General features: G+C 34.3%; 1 protein-coding gene across 3 annotated transcripts; it reads right to left on the bottom strand.

The window, feature by feature from the left end:
• Positions 1-1,767: 1,767 nt before the first annotated feature.
• Positions 1,768-25,349, bottom strand: LOC130713870 (phototropin-2). Of its 3 annotated transcripts, none has more exons than XM_057563690.1 (23): positions 25,147-25,349; positions 24,054-24,720; positions 23,334-23,516; positions 22,336-22,427; positions 21,973-22,249; positions 21,560-21,776; positions 20,804-20,874; positions 20,320-20,426; positions 20,167-20,216; positions 19,932-20,036; positions 17,224-17,283; positions 16,226-16,315; positions 14,213-14,289; positions 13,389-13,473; positions 12,014-12,094; positions 11,415-11,518; positions 10,968-11,017; positions 8,347-8,453; positions 7,584-7,703; positions 5,536-5,587; positions 3,970-4,082; positions 3,706-3,846; positions 1,768-2,202 (listed from the first exon to the last, which is right to left on the bottom strand). In XM_057563690.1, the coding sequence occupies exons 2-23, from the start codon at positions 24,686-24,688 to the stop codon at positions 2,086-2,088; spliced, it is 2,934 nt and encodes a 977-aa protein (XP_057419673.1). In that variant the 5' UTR covers positions 24,689-24,720; positions 25,147-25,349; the 3' UTR covers positions 1,768-2,085. The 3 variants fall into 3 exon arrangements, with proteins under 3 accessions (XP_057419673.1, XP_057419672.1, XP_057419674.1); XM_057563689.1 differs by lacking the exon at positions 25,147-25,349 and adding an exon at positions 24,963-25,093; XM_057563691.1 differs by lacking the exons at positions 1,768-2,202; positions 3,706-3,846; positions 25,147-25,349 and adding an exon at positions 24,963-25,101 and having other exon boundaries at positions 4,013-4,082; positions 5,536-5,601.
• Positions 25,350-25,599: the final 250 nt, after the last annotated feature.

The following is a 25,599-nucleotide window of genomic DNA, read 5'->3' as shown; positions in this document are numbered from 1 at the left end:
GCTTTTTTCACCCTTTGTAGGTTAAGCAACATATATATATATATATATATATATATTTATATATATATATATATATATATAACATAAGCAAGGTAAGAAATATTCTTGTCATCATGAAGGGTGCCTCGATATTCTTGAGGCAAAAAAGCTTTACATTATAATAGTAGAGGTGATGTCTTGACGATTGTCAACCCAACAGCCGATATATGCCAGGGAGAAAAAGTCTTTCTGGAACGCCTTTTTGAGATCTATAAAGTAGATGCACATGCGCTTTCTTCTGCTTGAATTATTCTCTAAACTCTTGTTGCATAACATTGTAGTATAACCGACTTATCGAGTGAACCAGACTGCAAAAAATTCCTTCACATTTTTTCCGATTTCCAATTGCCTTTCAAGTCTAATCTACTCTTCTTTTGAGCTACCAGTTTGAACTTAGGGTTTATGGAAAATTTATCAGAACCTAAGTTGTCATTGATCCTAGGCATGTCATTTGTTATCTAAGAAAACAAGTAGATGTTGTCCTTGAGGAATTTAACTAGCCTTAGTGTATCTCTCAAAGGTGGCCTTGTTTGTACATTCTCCAAAATCTCCTTTAGTTGAAGGCACAAAGATCTGTCATCGCCATACCTTGAGCTAATACGAGGATCCACATCAACCAGTTTGCACTCAATGTCATCTTGCTTCAGTATTTCCTCCCCTTCCTTATTCTTCAGTGACTTATGGTTATTCGCAGTTTCATACTGTAAGAAATTTAAGCTGCATCTTGATCTTCTTGCATGAAGACAAACTCGATGTTAAATTGTGATTGAACCGTACATGTTTGTTTAAATTTATATTTATCATAAAATAAATATTTAAATATTTCTTTACTGTATTTTATTTTAATAAAATATGCTTAATTTTAAAAAACTTTAACAAAAGTAATTATAAATTAATATTATGAGTAAATTTTACTAATATGCGTAAAAATTAGTTTAATGTGTTTATGTTCTGTATATTAACCTTTTTTAATAATTAATACATATATAATAAGTAGTATCATGAATTACATAAAATATTCTTAATTTATTTGATAATTAAATCAATTAAGATTATAAAAATCATTAGATTCTTCAAAATATTTTAAATGAAACATATATTAATATTTAATTTTTGTAGATAAAAAATAATTATTATATAAAATATCATTAAATTCATTTAAATTTAAATTAGTTAAGATACAAAATAACTAATTAATATAGAGATTAATATATTCTTAATTAATTTTAAAAATAATAATGTATTTACACACATGTACATATATACATGTGTAGATTTAATGTGTGCCGACCGTAGTGATAAAAAGTAGTTGTTTGAACCCCTTGAATGAGAATTCAATTCTTAGGAGCCACACTCTTGAAGAGACTCATCACCACAATCGGGTCGGAAGTGACAGAGCAATTTAACACACAAAATAAACTATATAGGCATTGTATAAGTATTTTGTAGTGAGGTGTAAAATGAACATATCCAAAATATCTTGGAAAGACTGGTTTTTAAAAAATGAAAATGATAACAGGGAGCTTCTTTGATAAATAACTATTCTTTTATCCTCGTGCTAAAACTCATAATAGTAGCTTTCTATAAAAGAATCATATTTCAGTAATCGTGTGATTTCATCAGTGTTATTAAACTTGGAACAGTGAATGTAAGTTTATTCTATATAGACATCTAGACAAATTGTTTAAGTATTTTGTAGCGAGGTGTAAAATGATAATATCCAAAATATCTTGGAAACACTACTGAATTAACAAAACAAAAAGTTTGGGAGGTTAAAATTTGGTGTTTACACTATGAGCACAGCTAGGAAGCATGTCGCAAGAAGTAAAACATCTGACTTTATTCAATGTACAAGATTGTTTTATGATGATCTCCTACACAATTTAGATCTGGTTCAAAGTTCTCTATTGCCAGATCACAAATTGACAATGGACTATACCAAATCGATAGACATATTGCAGTTGAATATCTCACTGGCAGCTATTGTTATAGCATGAGTAAGGCGTGATACTAACAAAACATCCTGGGAAATTTTGCATAAAACCTTCAAAAAATATCCATATCAACGGAGCTAACAAGCACCCCATCATCTTCCCAATTTATATTCTTTGCCACAGGATCTTTTCCTATCAATTGAAGAGGAACGTCTAATGGGGGTGGACTCTGCATGAAACAGAGAACTCAAAGTGGTTACTGCAATCATAACTACCTGCTAACTTCTCTAAATATTTAAAACGATGAGGTTTTCTCTTGCAAAAAAAATTCTACTATTCAATTTTACCGGGTCTTAGAATTCTAGTCAAGCTGAACTCACCGCAAAAGGCAACTCAAGGATGAGGATTATTCTACCCTTTACGTAAAATTTATTTGGCCATATCTGTAGTCAATGTCACCTTAGCACACCTTCGTTGCGACTAGAGATTAACATCTGGAGCGTAAAGTTTGTAATATATTTGCAGGCGGGGTCATTCACGAGTGACCTAATAAATAAATCTATGATAGATTCTAATACCATCTTAGAGTTTGAGTACCCAAGAGGGGGTAGCTCAGTTGGCAACGCAGACTGAGTGTGTGGGAAGAGCTCTCGGGTTCGATCCCCACACAATACACTCTGGGGGAGGGATGAGGAGCCTTAACTGTGACTAAGTTCCAAATCTGGTGGTATCCAAAGAGTGATCGGGTATCGGATGTGTCAACAGACTGTGAAATAGAGCATTTAATGCTCTTAATTAGCAGTTATATTTTTGTCTGTATATAATTATGTTGTTTCCTGTTTGTACTTAGTTTACTTTAGGTAGTTTCTTATTTTCATTCATTCTCCTTAATTCTCTCTTTAGTCAAGGATTTCCTTCTTTGACTTTGATCAGTCACATTATGTAATTCCCTCTATAAGAAGAGGAATCCCTGTACAGTTTTTCATATCAATAATATTACCAAATATTTCAACTGGATGTGTATACCCAAAAAAAAAAAATCTTAGAGTTTGAGTTAAGACCTAAAGGGTAGAGTTAGGCCAGACCCAAAATAAAAAATGGTATAAAAACCTATCCTAAATCTGTTTGTTTAGGCAATCTGTTTGTTTACAGGAATATCTAATGGGAGTGGACTCTGTAAACTTCACGCTTCTTAAGTCCAGCCCTGAACATGAATGAAGTGTGTGACTAAAGATGTCCAAAATAGTCCTTAAATAGGATAGAGCAATCTTAACCCTGGGCTACCTTTTGTGGTGAGGTTCTACCAAATATTCTTATCATATTGCAATTCCCACCCATAAGTTAACTTTTGGGGAAGTTAGGCCTGACCCGAATTCTAAGATCACATGAACCAGTCCTAAATTGGCTATAAGATTATTCTTGAAAATAGCAATGAAAGTACATAGTCAAATTCTAAAAGATAATATGGTGGTAATAATAATCCTTCAACGTGCATTTCATTGGTCAAATTAGTCTCGAAAGGACAAACTTGACTTAAAATACAAACATTCAAGAAAAAAATTGACTGAATAAATGCAAATTTAGGAACATTTGGCATAAATTCCATAATTTAGGGACAAATATGATATGACTATTGTTTTCTTTAGAGGTTAGACTAATTTGACTACTAACTCTAATGAAGATGTTTGTACTTTGTACTCAATAAATTTAAAAGGAATCACAAGAATAGTACCATGTTGCGGATTAAAGGCCAATTGATTTCACGGAAAAAAGGATGTTGTTTGATTTCATTGGCTCCAGTAGTTGACCCTAGTCGACTGGCTGGGTCTCTTTGCAATAGCGCATTAATCAACTGCCTCGCTGCTAGACTAACCTGAAAATTTGTGAAATTGTATCAGTTGACAAATGATCAGAAGTTCTTAAAAAATTGAAGTAGATGGCAAACAACGTCCAATAATTTTGAACAGCTAATATCAGGAAAACCATTTTTGTTTACCGGGATGCTGCTTGGAAAGGTAAGATCCTTGTATAAGATGTTGGAAAATGTCTTCTGTCTATTCTTTCCTCTGAAAGGTGTCCGACCATAGAGCATCTCATACAACAAGATACCTATATCCAGAACGTTAAAACCAAAATTGTGAATATTAAAACTGTTCCTTAATCTCTCATGGCATCAAAATTGAATATTAACTTAATAAGAGAAGAGGGTGAGATAAGAAATGTTTGATAATAAAAGTTCAAATTAAGACGAGGAAAATACTAAAGAAGAGGATGCAGAATCCAACCAAATCTAGGGGAAGAGAAAAAAGGGGTAAAATAACTTAAGAACATTGAACCCCTCTGAAACTTAACATGGCCTGACCAACTATTAGGAGCAGGCACAGAAATGACTTTATAATTTATATCTCCTGTAGAGCAAAAAACTGAAGACCCTGGGAAGACTGAACAAGCAAGAGCCCTCTCAACCCTCATAATGAATATTAATTAACAATAAGAATGTGGTAAAACTTTAAGAATCAATTTGTTTGATATTAAGGTTATAAGTTTTTTTAGTAGTAAGCTTAGGCTTGTCCTAGTGGTACCAGTGGTAGACCTAATTAATAGTAAAAATGCATGTGCTAGGTTATTGTATTAATGTAACACCATATTGCCAATCTTGTAATACATTGTTCGCAGACATTATGTTCTTTTTTCCTTTTGTACAAGCCCCAAGTTTCAAAGCAGTTGATAAGAGTGAGAGAGTTTAAGTTATTGTGTCGTGTTAACAGCCAACTAAAATGACATGTATTCGTGCTTAGTATATGAGTGCAGTAATGATAAATCGAACTACATGCACTCTTTTTTCTATGCCATGTATTTTGTTGAGCAGGTGTTCTTTGTCTTCTGTTTATGGATATAGTTGTAACAAGCTTAAATTTAGCTTAAGCTAGACAAGTAGGGTTAGAAAGCAATGTGGGAAGGTGCTCATACAGGTGAGGGTTGCTCTATCTTTTACAAGACTTCTCAACACACTCCATCACACCCAGGGCTGCAAATCTGGAGCATGGAATTTGCAGTGCTCAACATCTGCAGGTGGCCCATACATGGGTGGTCTCCAATAAACAGATCTAAAATAGACTCTAATACCATCTTAGAATTTGGGTTAGGCCTAACACATTCATCAGTCATCACTGCCAGACATAATTGTGGCATGGCCTACCATTTCCACTTGTTTCATATAACCATATCTATAGTCAAGGACGTTTTGAACCGAGAAAAAAAAGACCAATTTGTTTTTCTCAGTCATGAAAAAGTATTTCTTCAAAGGAAACAAAGGACTGTTGATATGTAAAGCAACTATGGACCCTGAATTTAAACAGATTGTGGGAAAAAGGAATATTACAATGGTACTGGTACTTATGATTCACCTCCCCCCGCCCCCCAAAAAAAAACAAAAAGAAAAGAAAAGACAGTCCTTGAAGTTGAAAAATATAAACAGAAAGCACAATACAAAAGTTCATTTAGTTACATAACAAAAAATAAATGCTCAGTAATTTGTATAAAAGCACAAGGAAATGCTTACCAAGGGTCCACCAATCTATAGCACTAGAATGCCCAGCTCCGGTTATAATTTCCTGATATCAAATACCTTAAAAACATTGATAATGATTTTGATAACACATAAATAAAGAGTTTCTGGTCATTAAGTTTGAATAGATTACATTTATAAACCCTCAGGTTAGATGAAATTATAGGGTACAAATTATAGTGATCTACCTCCCTTATTTTTTTACAAAAATATATAATGTAAAAGCTTCTGACTTGTTTATGAAGTTACAAATATCTACTCTCTTACAAAGAATGTAAACAGGAAAACTGTATGTTGCATAGTATCATGTAAATATGGTAACTATTATCACAATACTTTTTATATTGATAGTTTTCCATCTATATAATACATCTCTGCTATGTAGTTTGTTTAATGCATGGATTCCATCACGGATCTCTCTTCTCATATTCCTCAACATGTTATCTAGAGTTGGGTGAGTAATAACCATAATAGAGTAACGGCTCATAACAGAAAAGAGAGAGAGAGAGAGAGAAGAGAGAGAGTATAACAGAAACTAACTGAATTGTATGAGGTGAGTATAACAAGTGTTTACAATAGGTATTTATAGAAGCCACATAGTGGCTTGTGCTACAAGCTACTGACAGCTGTACATTACATAGAACCCGAGTTGATAACTCTATATATTGTGTATATACTCTGATACTCCCCCTCAAGCTCTCATGTTTCATTTACAATATCCAGTCTCTCCTTCGATGTTATCCTTTCAGCAATTTTAGAAGTTAGAACATTGTGTACTACAGTGACTCGGAAAAAAAAACGGTGACAATTTTGGCCACAAACCCCGTCAATAGGTTTGCCATCAGCTGATTTACCAGCTCCAAAAATCCCAGCCTCAATCAAATTCTCCTTGTTGCACCAAGGTTTCCAGCCTCTACTTTCCTCAAATCTATCCTCATTGGGTACTTCCTATACTTTATAATAGGTCATTTTGCTTATACTGCCTCTGATTGGTTATTTCTCTCCTCTACTGATCCATGGCTTCTAGAACCTCTTGTGATCCTTCGAAGGCAGAATTAACCATTTTCACCAATTATGCTTGTGCCCCCCCCTCCCCCCTCCCCCACAAAAACAAGTTGGATGGAGGAAATATAACACTAAGGAAACCAACATCAAACACCTGACCAGATTATGCAAATCATCTCACCACAAAAGCTGACTTTGTGTCTGCTACCAAGATTTAAGATTGATGCTCAACTTTTTAGCATCATCAAATCAACCGCTTGAGTCGGTTTCAGAGGTCAAGGTCCTTTAATACTAATGTCATTCAACAACTTTATGGGGTCTTCCAAAACCTCATGACTTCATGCCTCTCAGAATTCTAAGTCTACAAGCCTTTAAATGACCTCAATGAGAACCTGCCCTTCCTAACCCTTGCCCAAGTGCTTGAGAAACTAAGCACCCTATCTTAATTAGGATAAGGTGATTGATATCCCTAAACTTACAAGAACTTGCACACACACACACACACACACATATATATATATATTGTATTATGTTTCATAGTATAATCAACATTATGCAGGCAAAAAAAACATAATATTTAATTCAAGTTAGCATAACTGCATAAGAGCCTATCCTAGATCTATTTATTGAGCCACCCATAAATGGGCCACCAGAAAATGTCTAGTCCTGCAAACTTCACACTCCAGATGTCCAACCTATGCATGAGGGGGTATGTTGAGAAGTCCCACATTGACCAGAGATATGGCCAAGAAGTCCTTATAAAGGGTAGAGAAATTTTCACCCCTAATCTAACTTTTGGGGTAGATGTCAACCGAACTCGAATTCTAAGATATATAATACATCACTATGTAGTTCAGACACAGACTCTATCACATGTTTCTAGTTTCTCTTTTTCATTAACATACTCTATACCATATTTTTTATTTAAAACAGAGATGTCAATGTAACTTTTGAAACAGGGGAGATTACACATTAAAGCTTAAGGAAGATCTGTGTTTTAATAAAATAGTATGAAGCAGAATTGAGATTCACCATACAGGAGCAATATATTCTTCAGTCCCAACAAATGAATTTGACTGCGTATCTGGCTCTGCAACGAATGTTGGTGGCGGTTGACTCCGTGATCTTCTCTTACCAGGTAGTGAGTGCTTCACAACCTGCAGGAATAACATCCAATATAAGCTTCTTACAATTATCAAGCAGAACTGCGACCCCGGAATATCAGTTCCTTCAATAATTTTAAGATGCAAGCTGCATAGTGACAACGTATGTATAAGGTAATCGAGTAATTTTCTCAAGCTAAAGGGAACATGCATGGAAATACTTTTCTTTCATACAGTGATAGTTAAGAAAAGTGGTTTTAATAAAATCAAAGAACTGAGATGAAAAACAAAACACTTCCCATAGTTCATGTAAAAGGCTATAAGGATACGGGATGAAATAAGGAGATCTAAAAATCCCAAAACACAAGACTTCGCTCAAGTGGTAATGACAAAGAGTAGTTGGGTTGGGTCCTTTATAACTAGAAGAAGAAACAAGAGCGTAAAAAAAGAACTTTTAATAGAGAATATTAAATACAAAAGATTTTTTTTTTGGTAGATAAATACAAAAGAATTATATTCTTTTCTTAGGGGAGTTTTAATCATTCAAGCAATAATTTTCAACCAAAACTAGATCACTGTAAATATAAAAAAGGTATATGTGCCAGGCAGGGATGCCATTGAACTTCATATGGGTCAAAAATTTCCAAAGATATATATATATAAACAAATCAGGCTTATCAGGAATATGGATACGTACCTGGGGTTTACAAGATGTCATAAACGATAGATCAAAATCAGTTAATACAACATGGCCATCTTTCTGAAGTAAGACATTTTCAGGCTTTAAGTCACGATAAATTATACCTAGACAGATTCAGAAAATGAAAACAATATTCAGTTAGCGTAAGAATCATTATCTATTTTTTTCTTTCCTCTCATTATTGTGCATAGTGGTAAAAAAAATTAGGACATATTACTGCCTAAGCAATGATATGCAATAAACCAGTGCTTTGTGGAAAAAAAGAAGGGAGTAGTGTGAATAAATACACACAAAAAAAACCCACGAAGCCTGATGAGATAACTTAGAAAAGGAATGGAAAAAACAGCCCAATCCCCAAAGGAAGTTTTAGAATTATGCTCTAGCCAAGCAAACCATACGCTGCAATAAGAGCACATTTTTTAAACACCTTTCTCTGTTTCCTAGACAAGTAAATACTAAATAGTACGAAGACAAAAGTCTTCCAAATTATGCAGAGAGATTAATGTGGTGGTAGAAGTACTAGCAACATTAATTACCAATTTTAAAATCTCTGAGAATGACCATATTCCACAACAACGTGAAAGTCAAAACAAACTTCCATAGTTCCATTCAATTGAAAAGGTAACTTACCCCGATGAAAAAAGTCGATCTATTTGAATCTGCTCATAGTTTATTGGCACATGCAAATATATACCTTTACATTTTTGTGGGTAAGCTCTTTTGATTACTTGCTTATTTGATCGGTATGCCATAATCTGCTAGACTGATACTAATAGTCATTTTCCATGTATATTTAATTCCGCGAAGGTTCATTGTATCATTTTCCTTCTTTTGTTTAGGTGTACTTGTTTCATGAATTTTCTCCTCTCCTGTTTAGGATGGGTTGCCTGCTCATGCATTAAATTTATCTTTTATGGATATTTTAAGTTACAGGACTGATATTATCCAACCGTTGGTAGTTTGGTATACACATGTTAATGCCACTTTCTTTGAAAATACACCATATTTTGAATTTTTTAGTTGAATATAGTATACTTTTTAGGTTATTTTGGGTCCCCCTCTCTTCCTCGTATTTGCCAACACTATAAATAAAGTAAATGCCATTTGAGAACCATATTAGTAAGATATTCTTATGTCTCATCTAAAACAAGTCTGTATCAACCTCACCACCCTTTCATGGCCTGTCTGTCATGAACTAACTATCCTAAATTCTTAAGTCGTTATGTAAAGACAAATAAATGGTTTTTAATTATATCTCTACTCTAACAATATCAGTTCAAACCATAGGACTACGGGGTTAAAAGGAACCTATTAAATTAAACCATGCTTTACTGCAATGATTCTTACAAAAAACTGTCTGAATATTTAATGCCTCCCTATTGCTCTTTGAAAAGGTACTTGGTGCACTTGAAATCCTCACCCAATTTATAATTCGAAGTTTTGTTGTTTCTCACCATCATTTTAATGTTTTTGTTTCTTTCTCATCTTTTGTTCTGCTTCCTAAAACTACCAATGTGACCTTCTCATTCAGGAAGGAAGCAAGTCATGATCGATGAGATTAGTGCTCAATGAAATCAGGGAGTCAGGTCCACTTCCCCTAGGTAAATAATTTTAGGCTGTAGATAGATATATGCAATAAGGGTTGGCCTAGATGGTGACTTTGAACATCTTCAATATCATCTAGTCACCGGGGATACTCCGACATATATCAAGCTAGTCAAAAGTAAGCTGACCTTAAGAACTATGTGAGAAGCAAATTTCCATATTAATTTTAAATAGATAGTATTAGAAATAAAAAAGCTACTAAGCAGTATTTGGTTATAGATGTTAACTACCTGCAACATGAACAAAAAAAGAGAATGACACAAGTAAACCAACAACAAAATAATACAGAATCAAAGCAAAAAAGGAGAATGTATACAATCATGTGGCATGAAAACTGAAAACAGATCATGCCATCTGGACAACAGAAGACAATTCAAACAGCAATGCAAACCAAATTAAACCAAAAACAAAGCGCCCTGAAGGTGCCATAGGTTGTTCACAAGGCCCTGGACCCTTTCCTTGTCCTGAAGGTCCAATCACCAAAGGCAGACACTAGTGAGTCAACTAGCCAAATATATCGATCATCATTGTCAACCTCAAGGAACATCAGCAAGTGATACTGGAGCTAATTCTAGAGGTGAAATTAAGAAGCAAAGCAATGCAAAGGTAACTCCTAGGAGTGGTGAAATGTGAATTCTAATGAAAAAGTAATTGAGAAGGCATATAAAGAGGAAGTTGTGATTGAAAAGTAGGAAAAGAAGGCCATTGTTGAGGAGAATAAATTAATTCACTTATCCCACCAATTTTAACAACGACTAAGAAGGCCATGGATAAGGGAATAATTCATTCACTTATCCATAAGCTTTTAAAAATTATTTACTATATTCACAGGTAGAACCAAAGCCAAAATCCCTTCCAGATGTATTGCAACTAAACGTCGAACGCAAAATATCATACAAGATAATTATGAACTGACCCCGTGAAATTATAAGGGTTGAGGATATAGTAAATACCAAACTGCCAAAGGCAGTACAGAATGAACTAACAAAATGATGATATAATGAGTAGTGTACCTAAACAGTGGAGATATTCCAAACCAATGACAACCTCCGCTGCATAGAATCTGGATGCATGATAGAAGTTAAGGAAAATTTTGAGAGTTTGTAGTATAAAGTTATAATACATACATCTATTTCTTATTTCATCAACTAAGAATACGTCTGAGTTGAATGTATGTACTATGTGTTCAACCCCATGACATTGGAGATGATTTAATGACTTTGAAGAACACAAAACATAATGTTGTTGCAAGATCTTAGCAAAAAGCCAGAAACAGCATAACAATGCTCTGGCCTTTTCCACATGAGATAAAATAAATAGTAGTGAAATATTGCAGATCTATCTTACTGAACATCTAGCATCATATTGAAGACATGAATAAATTACATCATTAACACAATTTTCAAGAAATCATAGGGCCTAAAGCAGTTGACTGGTAAAACTTGGGAAACAAAAAATACCTTGATGATTCTTCATTGAAAATTTTCATTGGTTGCTTGTCAAGTAATGCAAACAACTCTCCCCCGGCGCAAAAGTCAGTAATCAAGCAAACATGTGTCGAAGTCTGTCAAGACAAAGGAAATGTCATAACAGTTAGCTAACAGCCAACAAAATGGGCACGGGCCAGTGCCTTTAAGATTCAGGTGTGTTGTTGATCTCAATGGTTCAATCCTCCACTACGCCACCTTTCTCCCTCCCCTACATAGGAGGTTGGAACTTCAATTAAACCTACTGCCTCCCCTTCCACCCCACCCCCAAAGAAAACTGAGCTAACAACTCTCCCTCAATACCCTCACGGTTCTAATCTGATACCATGTTGATAAGACGGGATTAAAAAGATAGGGAGAGAGGATAAGAATGAAAAGGCCTGGTACAAATACAAAGATGATGCAACTCTTACATCTATTACGAATTGTCTCAAGGATAAAAGATTCTTCCTCATTTTTAGTGGAACCCAGAGTTACTGCTTTATGAATTCAAGGTTTCTTGCTAAAACAATATCTTTCTCAAAATTTACACTTCAGTCATGTGTCTTTTTGACATAGATGCGTATATTTACCTGAAATGAGGTGTATAGTGTTGGAAGAAAAGGATGATCCAGTAATGATATAATCTCTCGTTCAACACATGCTCGGTGAACCTGCAATAAAAAATCACAGATACATATTCCAGCTAAATATAATAAATGAGATAAAATATCTATTTCTCACTGCCATAATGGGTGTTACCTTGTATCACACTTAAACACAAGCATAAATTAAAATGTTCTATTTAAATTGTCAAAAAACTGAGGTGCATAGTTAAGTGTATTTCTTTTCATCTTATCCTTCAAGGATAGTTGACAACCAAGTTTAAATTAGAGTGGTGTATCACCATGATAGAAACTAAAATTTGTAAGAAAATGAATAGCGCAATTCTCTAATTATAGCAAATGAAAGAGGAATAATAGATAAAAAATCAAAGATAGACTCATAGAAGCAAGAATGGGCCTAAGCCTCCCAAAATCCCCAAACAGAACTGATGCCCTTCTGGACCTATTCTCTATTTCTCTGCTTTATCCAATCACCATGCTTTGCACATTTCCATCACCATTGATCTACCACCACTCCATTATGCTAGACTCCTTCCTGACATACTCCTTCACTTATATTCCCATTGTGCCCTTATCCCTTCTGGCCTCTTCTAAATTAGAGGCCAACTGAGTCCAACAATAAGATGCTCATCAAACCTCTAGTCCATCTCTAAACACTCATTAATTCTCCTTTGCTTTCATGGTCTTCCACGCTCATTATTTTGACTTTGCTTTCATAGTCTTCCATCCAGTTCCATCATCGGTGTTATGTCCATATTTCCCATTTCTGTAAGTAGATATATTAGCCTCTGAATTTGTGGTTTCTCCTTTTCAATATTTTAACATCCTGATTCACTAATAAATTTTGTCAAATTAATTTCTTTCGTATTTCAACTTTGAAAGCTCACAAATAAATCATATTATAATGCGTTCATTGGTTTTCAGATGATACACTGCCAAAACTAGAAGGTGTGTAAAATAGGAATTATGAGGCTTAGATAAGGAACATCTTAGGAAGAATAAATAATGGATAATCTAGATAGTTGGTTATTAGATGATACGGTGTGGCAAAAATACAAACTAGTATCACCAATTTATTTATAATAAGAATAAAAGCAAAGTAATATGAAACAAAGCCATAGATTCACAATAATAGCATATTTATCCAGCATTTCTTACAGATTACTAATTACTTATAAATATTCAGAAGTTATAATTACCTTCCTTGGCACAAATGAATGCAGGAAAGGAAAAGTATGTTCTATTTCCAGAAAATATATCAATCAGCTTATTTTAAACAGTTGATGGGACGTATGCAAAAACCTTCAAGAAGGAAAAAAGTAAATCTCTTAAGTATCCAAACCTTATTACGATTTAGAAGTGCAGCCTTTTCCATTGCCTTCATTGCATATAGTTCCCCAGTGCCTTGGAGTTCCACCAAATGAACACTGTACCACAAAAGAAAAAAACACCATGATAGAGAAGCAAAACATCTTTATTCTAGGAAACTGCAAATTTTATACCATAAGACAACAAATGGAAACTCATCAAAATTCCCCATGTGAAAAACTAAAGAAACTTGTTTCTTCCATCCATTTCATTTAGATTAACTTTCAATGCAACCTTCAGGACAATGTGCAACTCATTCGAGGGGTGGGGCTGGTTATTGATAGGCCTCCAATTAAGGTCTACAGAAGAAGGCAGAAGAAGAATAATAGTAGATTGGTTGAGTGTTTATGCATCTATATTTTTCTGCAATTTTCCATTACAAGTTACAACCAGAGCTTCATTCTCTGAATTCTCCTACCATTTGTATAATACCAATACCAATCAGCTATGTTTACTATGTGGTACCCTAAAGCTATAGGGATTTTACGTTTTGTTCCCTTCAGCTTTGTGGTTTCTTTTGAAGGAAACCTTATCCTCTAATATTTTTGTCCTTCTTATTCAACAATACTTTTTTCTATTATAAAAACAAAACGAAAGACAAAAATAAAACAACAATTTCTATCATATATTTTAAAAATTTACACTTTCAATGAAAAAACCTATTCGATGAAAAGCAAAAGATGATCAGCAGCAATGTATTAAAAGAAGTACCTCAATAAATTTTATTTTGAGAAGAAATCTTAGGTTATGGATGCTACCTTACCTATCAAATATTGTCAACCAAAAATAGGACATTACCTGCCAGTGTCTCCACAACCCAATGGCCTGATGGGCAAAAAATGATGCAGTCCAATTTTTTCACCTTTTGCAGCAATCTAAAAGAGTCAGCAATAAAATTAGCAAAAATGACATAAAGATAACTTTTTTAAAACAAACTAGCATAAATCATTTTATATACACATCATACATATTCAAATTTTAACATGTATACTAGTTTGTGACTACCACTCTTCTAGCCAGCACAGGTAAAACTTTGCCTAACCACTCACAAAGCATTGTAACACACATAATATCACCAATAGACAAACTGCAGTGTTTATAGATGAATCGAACTCGAGATAAAACTAAATCATAGGTAGTTCCAATGCCATTAGGATAACAACTAAGAGCCTCGGCTTTCATTCCATAGTGGTCCTTGTTTACCCAAAAAAGTTAAGCATACATGTCAATTAAGGAGTTGATAGACCAGTGCCTAGACATTGAGTAACAACCTCATACTTGATTTCCAACTCAGACAAAAGAGCCTCATAGCATAATCTTAGACCGTGACTTCTTCTGTTCATGTATTTTATGGACATGGTTGGTAATTTGGTGTAGGAAATAAATGTAGCATGTGTCCTAAATCAACTATCCCACGAAGGTGAAGACATGTATAAATATCTCCTCATGCAAGAGCTTCTTGAACTTGAAGTATGGAAATTCACACGCTTGTCCATCTTGTACACAAATTCAACTGTGATTAGAATAATAGAAGAGGCCATAGAGACTTTGGTATCATGTTATGAACCAACTACGCCAGAAACTGAGGCGGTTAGGTGAATATTGTATCCGTAACAATATCAAAGCGGTTATGGATGCTACCTATCAAAGCGGTTATGGATGCTACCTATCAAAGCGGTTATGGATGCTACCTATCAAATTGTGTTACGAATATTTCTTTTGTACCTGTCAAAGCGGTTATGGATGCTACCTATCAAATATTTTCAAAAGCCCCCCTGCACTTCCATGTTGTAACCAAATAGAGTTATAAACTGAACAAACTGATGAGTTCTTTGACAGTAACTCAATAGATGGTTATGAACCAAACCAGGTTCATTCAGACATGAATTTCTCAATCCAGTCAGATAGTTCGCAGTCCTCAAGAAGCCATTGTCACCCTAACTTCAACATGTGTCTCACATAAACTATCTTCAGAGAAAATAGTCAACTTATTAATAATTCTCTTCAGATAGCGCTCAATCAAGCACCTGGTTATAAATCTCCCAACTATTCAGAATGTGGTAAGTGAATTCAGGGGCCATAATTATGTATAGTTTTCAATGACAGAAGACTTCTGTAATCCCTCTCTGTTTCCAGTCCCTGTACAAAACACTTAGAAAGTGTTGGAAGTCAGAGACAGGCCCAAAACCCATAATGGTGACTAGAAGCACCCGAAAGACCAGACCCACCTATTTATATTCTTAGATCAGCTGTCTCTTTTCTTTAGCGCCCTTCTGTCTCCTATCCCCTAATTACCTTCTCCAGAAAATCAAGAGAGGGAAATACTACTACATTAAATTATCCAAAAGTAAAAAGACCATCTATCTAAGGAATGAGTAAAAGTGAGCTCTCAAATGTAAGCTTATTCTATAACTGATTCATCCAACATAAATAGTTAAAACTTAATGGGAAAATAAAAGTTAAGAGAATAAAAAACCAGATGAAACATTTAGTAAGCATTTTATTTCATTACATTGAATAAACTTTCAAATTCAATATTAAAAACAGCCAATCAACTCTATCTGAACTGATATATATATATATATATATATATAATTCTACTAGTAATTGAACCACCGCTTACAACAATTCCAAAGTAAGCAAGCAGAGCTCAAACTTATAATAACACTTATGCAAAGAGGAAGTATCTTTTGCAACTATTCCACATAGCTGTTCGCGTACATATCATACATAAGAAATCAATACGACTAGTGAATACATATTATCTGTACAAATGTCAAGACAAAGGAATCTAAATACATATGTTCATACCTTCTGTATTGCTAACCAAGAAGGATGGTCCTTTTTGTGAGGTCGCGGAGAGACTGGTTGAGAATGAATTGACCACAAATCTTCTGGTCTCTACAATATAAAAGACCCATAAGATATTATGCAACATAATTGATTAAAAAAAAATCATATTTCTTCTTCCAATGACACAAAATTAGCAAATATGGAATCAAGCACTAAAGGACATTATGGCTGTGTGCTCGGTATTCCGAGATAGTTATGTCTGATAAGGATAATGAGAGAACTGTTGTCCTAAGGTGCATTTCACGTATTCCCACATCTGCAGAGCCTTGGATGTGAAACATTTTATACGCATGTGTGCACATTAGAGACATTCCGGTAAATTAGCTATAATAGATGTGAGTAGTTCTATTATGTTTTATCTTATGCATGTCAAGCTAGGAACAGAGACTGGCCCACATCCTTAACCTTGTTAGGTGGTTTGAATAGATAACATATTAAGTGTCAGGGACAGGTGTGTGGTTACAATGAGGATGTCTCCAGTGATGCTTTACCTATTGATGTTACCATATTCTGTAAGACACCTTTTGGTTATATGAACATGTTATGATCATAAGAGAGAGAACTTAGAACTTGGATTTCATGTAGTCTTTGCAGCTCATGTTCATGAATTGCATGCTAGCATTAGCCATAACCTTGTTTTGAATAAGGATAATTATGAACTTACTACCAATATGCATCTAAGGCTCAAAATCTTTCATATTGGTAACTATGTTATAATAATCAGTTGTCCTGAAGCACTACAGGGCTACGTCTGCTACAATAGATAATCTTCTCTTTCTTGTTTTCTACAAAATTACTTTATTTGGGGGGGGTTTATTTGTGTTCTATACGTTATACTAATGATGTTCTTGGTGATTCTGCAAAAGCTTTATAAATTCTTATCAGAAAAACTGAAGAGAAAAACACCTAGAGTTTATAAACCAAACCCAGATGCAAACCCAAAAAGAATACCTTACCAAGTTGGCATCAGGAAGTTCTCGGACAGCTTCATCAACATTTTCTGCAGTGGCTTTAACCTGGTATATAAGAGACAATTGATGAAGATATTCAAGTATGTAATCGCACACGGAGAATCTAAGACACAATATAATGTTGAACAATAGAGTACGACGAAACAACAAAACACTATTGTTTTGAAACAACATAGACATATTGAGTATATGAGCATAAGCTCTTTTTTATAAGTTGGTAAGCCATAAGTTGTTTGCATAAACTCTCCTAAACACTTGCATAAGCGCTTATGCTATCAGATAAGCTCAAATAAGCTATTCTAAATGGGGCCTAATAACTAAATTAGGATCAGATCAAAGTCACCCTCGATTTCTTGCTATTTGCAATTATCAACTTTACAGAAAAACTGTACATAATATATAGAGAAAAAGGGTTTATAAGTAGAATTGACAGAAATGAAAATCAACATAATTTTACAACCAAGCTTATTTAAGCAATTACTCACTTAGTTTCGATTGCTCCTACACCCACCATACTCTATTTTCACATATCATGCAAAGTTTGGCCCTTCACGGAGAAGTTGGGTGGCACCGCACCACCGACTGTGATTTCTTCATATGAGCATCTGATATCCATTACCCTACCCACTACCATGTTGGAGCTTGGAGCTACACCCCATTGAGGCAGGCTCAGAGCTACACGGTTGTTCTCCTCATTCCGGCAGTTTCCTTTGTTTTTGTTTTCATTTACATTAGATTTTCTTAATCATGACCAGCCTTCATTGTCCTGATTTTTGGTGTTTTATTGTTTATCCATGTTAATGTTCCTTTAGTTGCCCAATACCACATTATTTATATTTTTTATTTTTTTAAAGTAATAAAGCAAAACTCATAAAACAACCAAACAATCTGATTGAGAGGAAAAAAACAATGTTTTATGCTAGTAACTCATAAAACAAAGTTGTTTATCCAAGAATTGGTTCTTAAATTTAAGAACTAAAAACTCCACATCAACGCTCTCTATTACTTAAGAGTTTGGTTCTTACTTCTTAGCTTAAGAGCTCACCTAAGAGCATATTCATCCCTAGCATCTTAACATTTGGTTCTTAGCAATACTCACGTTGGCTCAAAGTGTCACATAGACATTAAGCAATTGATGCATATTTCGCTCAAACCATATGTTCTTAACTTTGAGTTTTTAGCATTATTCCACCAGTCTCACAACACCACTATGTTTTTTATTTCTAAAAAGAAATAAAGAAAAACTCATAAAGCAATGTGGATGAGAGGAAAAGAAAATTATGCTAAGAACTCATAAAGCAAAGTTGCTAATATAAGAACTGATTGCTTTTAAGAACTTAGAACTTCACATTACTCATCTCCAATGCATAAGAACCCGATTCTTAGTTCTTAGCCTAAGAACTCACTCCTAGTAACCAAGGATGAAGATGCTCTAAGAACCAGGAATAGTGATACTCTTCCCTAGCATCTTAACTTTTGGTTCTTAGCATTATTCATGTGGGTCTGAAGTGTCATATAGGCTCTAAGAAACTCATAAGCAACTGATGTAGAAAACACTGACGATTTTTTAAATACGGTTGAAAAGGCTATTAATCGATCATATTTATAAGAACTAAAAAACTAATTCACACAGTTTAAGAAATCTAATTAAAATAGTTAAGTGCATTAAAATTGTTCTCAATTAGTATTGAATTTGCAAAATTGCTCTTAACTCATTGTTCTTAATTTCAATGCATCATTAATGCTTAGGAGGGTGAAAAAAGAGAAAAAAATTCAATAAAATATAAGCATTCTTGTTCAAAAGTAACTAATGCACCACAAACTTTAAGTTGGTTCTTAAAAATAAGATATAAGTATAATTCTCATTTGTTCTTATAAATTAGACCGATGTAGTATGTGTTTCTGTACCGTCGGTAATTTGGTGGCAAGTAATTATTTTGACGGGATTAGTTATCATCAACTTATCAACGGTCATGACCGTCATTAATATGAAATGACTTCTTAATTATTGACGGCCTAGGCTATCGATAACTTGGCGGACTTAAAATATTATGGTTGTTAGTTACCGACGTCCAAAACCCTTTGTAACTTTAACAATCGTTGGTGATTCGATGGTTTTCTTAAATTCTTGACGTGTGTTATCGACGGTCGTCGATACACTATAAATATTTTGGAAAAACATAGTCAGCCACAAAACCTCTTACTCACGCTTCCTCGTCCTCCTCATTCTTCTACTTTTCTTCACGTTCGTATAAATTATGAATAGTGAAAGTATAAATGGCTGCAAAATGCTCATTTTATTCTAGATAAAAATATTACTTTTATAAATGAAACTAGGACATTTTTATAATGTTTTCAATTAGTCTTTGAGAGTTCCTCAAATAAGTTATGCATGTGACAACTTTATTTATTTGACTTACTTAGTAAGTTACATTATATAGGAATCATGTAAGTATGGTGATTAAGATAACAATAATTTGTATATTATTATGTCTAGTCTATATAATTCACAATGTAATTAAACTCAGACTCCATGGCATGTCCTCTCATTTATTCTCTTCCCTTATCTTGGACTAGTAAGTTCACACTATCTTGGACTACTCTATAACAAAGCATCACATTATCTTGGACTAGTAAGTGCAAAGCTAGTCGAAGAAAAATTGAATAATACAAAGAAATTACAGAACACTCACCAACTTGGCACTTTGCTGCTCAGCTCCTTCAGAAAGGCGGTTTCTTAAGGGTTCTATATGATCACTTCCATCTAATTGAACACCAATGAAGTATTGAAGTTCACCCTGAACAAAATCATTGAAAATGTCATATTTGAGAAACTAAAAAAGGGATGAAGATAACGGATTAGTAAATACAAATTGACATTTAACTGTGCAAATTGATTGTTTGCTAGAATAATAGTATCAGAATCACCTTGTGGTCACGCATAGGTTGCAAGTGAAACAAATTCCAGAATTTCTTTCCTACAGGTTATAAATCAAAGGACTCCATCACGCATATATCAAAATAAAAAAGGATTCTAGATTTGGACTATGATGTAACACTAAAATTTGACAAATTATTTACCACTCTTAGTATAGTTGATCAACTGAACAGTGATTTCTTTTTGTTCTCTGATTGCAACTCTAATGTTTTCAACAGTTGCCTGATCGGTTTCTGGTCCTTGAAGAAACCTATAAAATTAACAAAGTCCACTACATTGTCACTAGCCTTACAAACAAATATTTGTATAAAGGAAATATCAATATCAAAATATCAAAAAATACTGTAAAATTTGGAGAAACTAAGAGGCAATATTAGGTTTAATCCGTGTGTCTAAACTACAAAACGGTGATCATTATTTATAGTAGGCACATAAAGGCACAATAAATACAAAATATCCTAGAAATATTCTATTTCCCTATTCATATGATCACTTCTCTAATTGCATGATTATATTACCAAATAACCATAAATAAAAAATATCATATTTATTTATAAGATATCCAACAAATACAATCATTTTAAACATTGGTTAGCATAAAACTCAATGCATAATGGTAAAATTTACCTGCAGTTTCGACCCAAAATTTCCTCTCTTGTATATTCTGTAAGTTCAAGAAAACTATCTGATGCAAATATCTGCACAGGAACCAACATTAGTCACTTAAAAGGTTTTATCATCACACTTAACAAATCTCTTATTCTATACACACAAGATAGATATCAATTGTCTTTCAAAAAAAAAAGGATCGATATCAATTGGTGCATACTCATTAGTGAGTATATATTTAGATAGCAAGGACCAATTCCATCCAAGATCCTAAGATATTACTGTGTCAATACCAGCACAAAAATTGAAATGCTCCCGTCATATTAGCCATGGAACATAGATGCTTAAAGGCTGTTTATGTAAATAGCTAGCTTGAAAACAAACTTGGAAAGGGTGTTTGTGAATTGGTTGTAAATCTCATAAAAGTTTAAGTTATCAAGTGTAGGCCCAAAAATGTTTGAAATCCTTAACAAATAGTATTAACATTAGATTTCATTGTTTTCTTTTTCTTGTCCCAGCCGATAGCCAGAGACTAATCCCTTTCGAGACGAAGAGATCACTAAAGTGGGTACAACCTTTACCAACAAATCCTTTTTCCATACAAATGTCCAAGGTTTGAACCCTTGACAACATGCTTAAGGAGCCATGCTATCTATAAATGTGCTAGGTTGTTGGGGTTAGTATTAACATAGATGTAGATTATGTAATCAAGTTAATTAAGGGGAAAAAAGCACCAGTTTCTCCCAAGAGAATAAAAAACAGCATTCTTCTTACAATTGGGTTATCTGGAAGTCTAGGATCAGAAATCACAAAGTTCTTTTCTATCCGCTCCAATGTGGTTGCTAGATCAATCCCCTGCCTTATATCCCTCTCTCTTTGTGCACTCTCCCGCCTGTTGAACCCTTCGATTTCCTTTGTCATCAATACCTCGGGTTCAACAATCAGCCTCTCCTTACCTCTCTCTATAGAACTCATAGATTTCCCTTTCAAACTGCAACAAAATAAGGAGATCACAATCACTAGCTGAACATTAATCAGTAACTAAATAAGACTGATTTTGTAAATGAATCAACTGCAGCTCAAATCTTGCAAAATATGCAATTTTGAAAGCTTTTTCAAAATAACTTCTTAGCAGTCAGTTAAGCATATTATTGAAAACAAGAGCTGAAATGTGAATAAACCAATACCCTTTTTCTGATTTTCTTGATATCTTGCTCCTTCCCTCATAAGAACTCACCCTTGACACATGATCACCTTGAAAGTTCAATGAAGAAGTTTGTCTGCTAGGTGTGCTAGTAATCCCAGTTTCAACAAGCTTTGGAAGAGCAAAATCATAATTCATTTTCTCTTTCTCTTCATGCTTGGTGGAAGTGTCATCATTCTTAGCCCGAATAGTCGATTTTGGGTTCTTAACAGTTTGGACAACCTCAGTGATGGAACCCATAGCTCTCTCCTTTTGACGAGCTGGCAAATGGAAATTAGATGATTAATGCATGTATGTGAAGTCAGAATCACACTCACACACTGTATAAAATGGCTCAAAATATTACCATCATAACGAATTAAGGACTTCGGCAATCCATTTGGTCGTAGCGCCTTTTCATTCACGCCTTCTGTGAACTTGCTCACCTCAACCTGCATTCTGTAATAATAGCTGTGTTAAGAAAATTTCAGATATTACTAGTACTACTAATTTATCATAAATTGTTAGATATTAAGTTTGTTCTTATTACATAAAGGCACATATGTAGCTTTATTATGCTTGAAGTTCTAATACTTGTAAAAGCTTTGTACTTACAATACCCCACAACTTCCAAGGTGAAATAATACAGTGGGACCAAGGTGTTATTCAATAGCTAGCATGGTAGTTTGTGAGGGATTTGTGAAGATGAAGTTTGGATCCCTATCATTGCTATTTTTTCTTGAATGCACAATGCAGAGCTTTTTAAGAGAGAGATTTTTTTTTGCAATGAGTGCATATTCTGCTATTTCGGTTCATTTTTATTTTTATTTTAGGCAAGTTAGGTGAAGGCTCAATCATGGTTTTATATCTATAACATCCTCGCTTACTACACCAATTGCCCTTTGTGTTTGAATGGTAAACAATAGAAATTTTAGTCAATTATGGAGAATGATGGTGGCAAAGATTTCCCTCCACACCACTTTGTATTAGCTAACCAAATCTTTGTATTTATTGTTTTTAGTCTATATGATTCAGCTCCCCTGTATTGTTTAGGAAAACTTTTACTCCTTCTTAAGCATATATGGAACCATTCTACATTAGCTATGCCCAAATTATTCTATGCATACGCTTTTAGAATTGAGTTAGACCTTAAACACCAAAGACAAGCTCTTAAAGACCAGGTACTAACTACTAACTACTACTAAGTAAACTCCTAACAACACATTGACAGTTAACCAGTTGGACATTTAATTTTCATGTGAATTTTTACTACTAAAAGTCACACAAGCATTACATATATAATAATCAAATTCAAAACCTGTGATATCAAGGAAAGAAAAAACAGGTAGGAAAGGCAGCACTAACCCAATGAATTTGATAGTCTTTCCATGGTCATCCTTGATGGGAGTTACAGTGAGAAGATTCCAAAAAGGAGTTCCATCTTTCTTGTAGTTTAAAAGCCTGCCACAATAACTCTTCCCATTTTTAGTTGCATCACGAATTTTTGCCACTTCATTCTGGTCTGTTTCAGGCCCCTGAAGAAATCGGCTGTAACCAAAAATTTGCTGCTTTGATTAAAAAAAGAGCTACATTTTCTTGCTAAATACCTAGTAAACTATATCCCCAACCCAACAGGTAGACCAAGGTTTTAATTTGCAGTAGCAGTTGCAATAATAACAGCAATATTAAGGTTTTAAAAGTTTCCCCAACTGCATCGCGACTGCAATAGTAATGTAATTGCAACAGCATTCATAATCCCAATTTAAAAGAGTGAACCCTCAAATTTGTCCCGGTAAAAAGGAAATACCTTCAAAAGTCTCTGAATATGCCAATCGTTAGTCAAGTTGGTCCCTCTCTAAACTTCAGTTGACATAAATTGACGGAGGGACCAACTTTACTAACAATTAGCACATTGAGGAACTTCTTAAGGTATTACCTTAATTTCAGTGATGAACTTGCCCGACGTTGTATCTTTCAGGGATGAAATTGAGGCTTCACTCCAATTTTAAAACCATTTGGATAGCTAGGGATGCAGACTAAAACAACAAATATCTTGCCATCTATAAAGACAGGGAACATGCTCACCAATTCTTTCCAATAATCTCCTTTGAAGAATAACCAGTCATGGTGAAAAATCCACTGCTGGCAAACATGATTGGACAATCTGGTTTGGTTGCATCTGAGACAACAAATGTCTGTTGCAGAGAACCCAATGCTTCCTTCAACTCCTGTGATACCCTTGGAAACAACCCTGATGATGACTCTGACCCACGATTTGATTCACCAGAAGTCCTTGTTGACTCAACAAACCTATCTGAAAAGTTTTTGCTCCTGTCACCCTCAAAAGAGTTACTAGCCTCTACTACTGCTGCTTTGAAATTTCCTGAGTTCACCACAAGACCCCACTCAGCAGCTCTCTCTTCTATGATTGCTTCTTCACTGTCTTTCAACATGTTTTTAGCTGAAGGAGGACCCTTTGTAGTTGCATCATCAACATCATCAGGTTTCTTATCAAATGCCATCCACTTGTTCACAGGTTTGCTACTACTACTGCTGGTTCCAGAGTTAGAGGGAGCTTTTACCGAAGCTCTATCTTGCTTGGAAACATTTCCTGCTTCATCTTCATGCTGAGTCTCTGAGAGTTTGAATATTGGAAATGAACCTGGTTCATCACTGCTGGCACCAGGGTCATAATTAGCAGATGATTTCAGTTTCTCCATCAACGAGTTTCCACTTTCAATTAGGGTATCACCTATCCAAAATTATACACAAAAATCAAAATTAAGCATGTATCCACCAATTCCTTGTGAAATGAACATTGAGAAATAAAAGACAAGTTCAATTTCCATGTATAAAAGTAAAATCATCATGACAAGTCACACAGAGATTTGTTAGTTGATATGAATGCAGATTATTTTATCATATGAGCAGGTGCTAATGTAATTGAATGACAAAAAAAAAATTAATAGGTGTGTGTATGTGTAGAATCCATACAGAAAATCACATATTGAAGAATCTGAAGAAAAAAATAATTGAATGGCATTCTATGGAATAATTCATTTAAGGAGCAATGAAATTAGTCAAATTTCATCAAATCTTCCAAGAGGTGAGAAATTTGGTTTTCACATTAAATGAAGAGTGGAAGAAAGGATGTCTTCAAGTGAAAGTAATCCCTCACAGTTTTTGGAAAGGGTAGCATTCAAACTTGAAGATTGAAAAGTGCTGAAGCCTATAAACTCCTGAACTGTACAGACTACAGTTGTGTCTGGCTAGCTTCAGTGGGATTATTATTAACCTTCTTCAGGTATGTGTTCTGATAAGTGTCTTTTGGCTATCACTTCAATGCTCAGCCTCAGACAGAAAAGATAACGTTCTAGGTTGACATAAATACAACAAGTATGTTCAACGCTTCTTATAGTAAAAGTGAAATGTACATGTTTTTCTATACACCGTTTTATCCACATATCCATTTAGACAGCTTTTTTTTTGGGAGAGGTTAGTAACTGTCCGAACAGAGAATATCTATGGTGTTTTCTAGCAGAGTTTATATTATAGATAGTATATTAGCTAAAATACAATTTATTCAAATAGTTCACTCTAACCTGAAATATATATTAAAAGAATTAGACAT

The sequence above is a fragment of the Lotus japonicus genome, chromosome 4, assembly GCF_012489685.1.
Source record: "Lotus japonicus ecotype B-129 chromosome 4, LjGifu_v1.2".
In the NCBI taxonomy this organism is placed as follows: Eukaryota; Viridiplantae; Streptophyta; class Magnoliopsida; order Fabales; family Fabaceae; genus Lotus; species Lotus japonicus.
The sequence above is the reverse complement of the archived record's forward strand: the minus strand, read 5'-3'. Positions and strand labels throughout refer to the sequence as shown.

Excerpts from the sequence above, each read along its gene's own strand:
- LOC130713870 (XM_057563689.1), bottom strand. The coding sequence starts at position 25,011 with ATGCCATTCAATTATTTTTTTCTTCAGATTCTTCAATATGTGATTTTC. Across the intron at positions 23,517-24,053 it reads GAGATTATTGGAAAGAATTG|CCGATTTCTTCAGGGGCCTG; the intron begins GTGAGCATGTTC and ends TTTTGGTTACAG. Across the intron at positions 7,704-8,346 it reads TGACATCTTGTAAACCCCAG|GTTGTGAAGCACTCACTACC; the intron begins GTACGTATCCAT and ends TTATTCCTGCAG.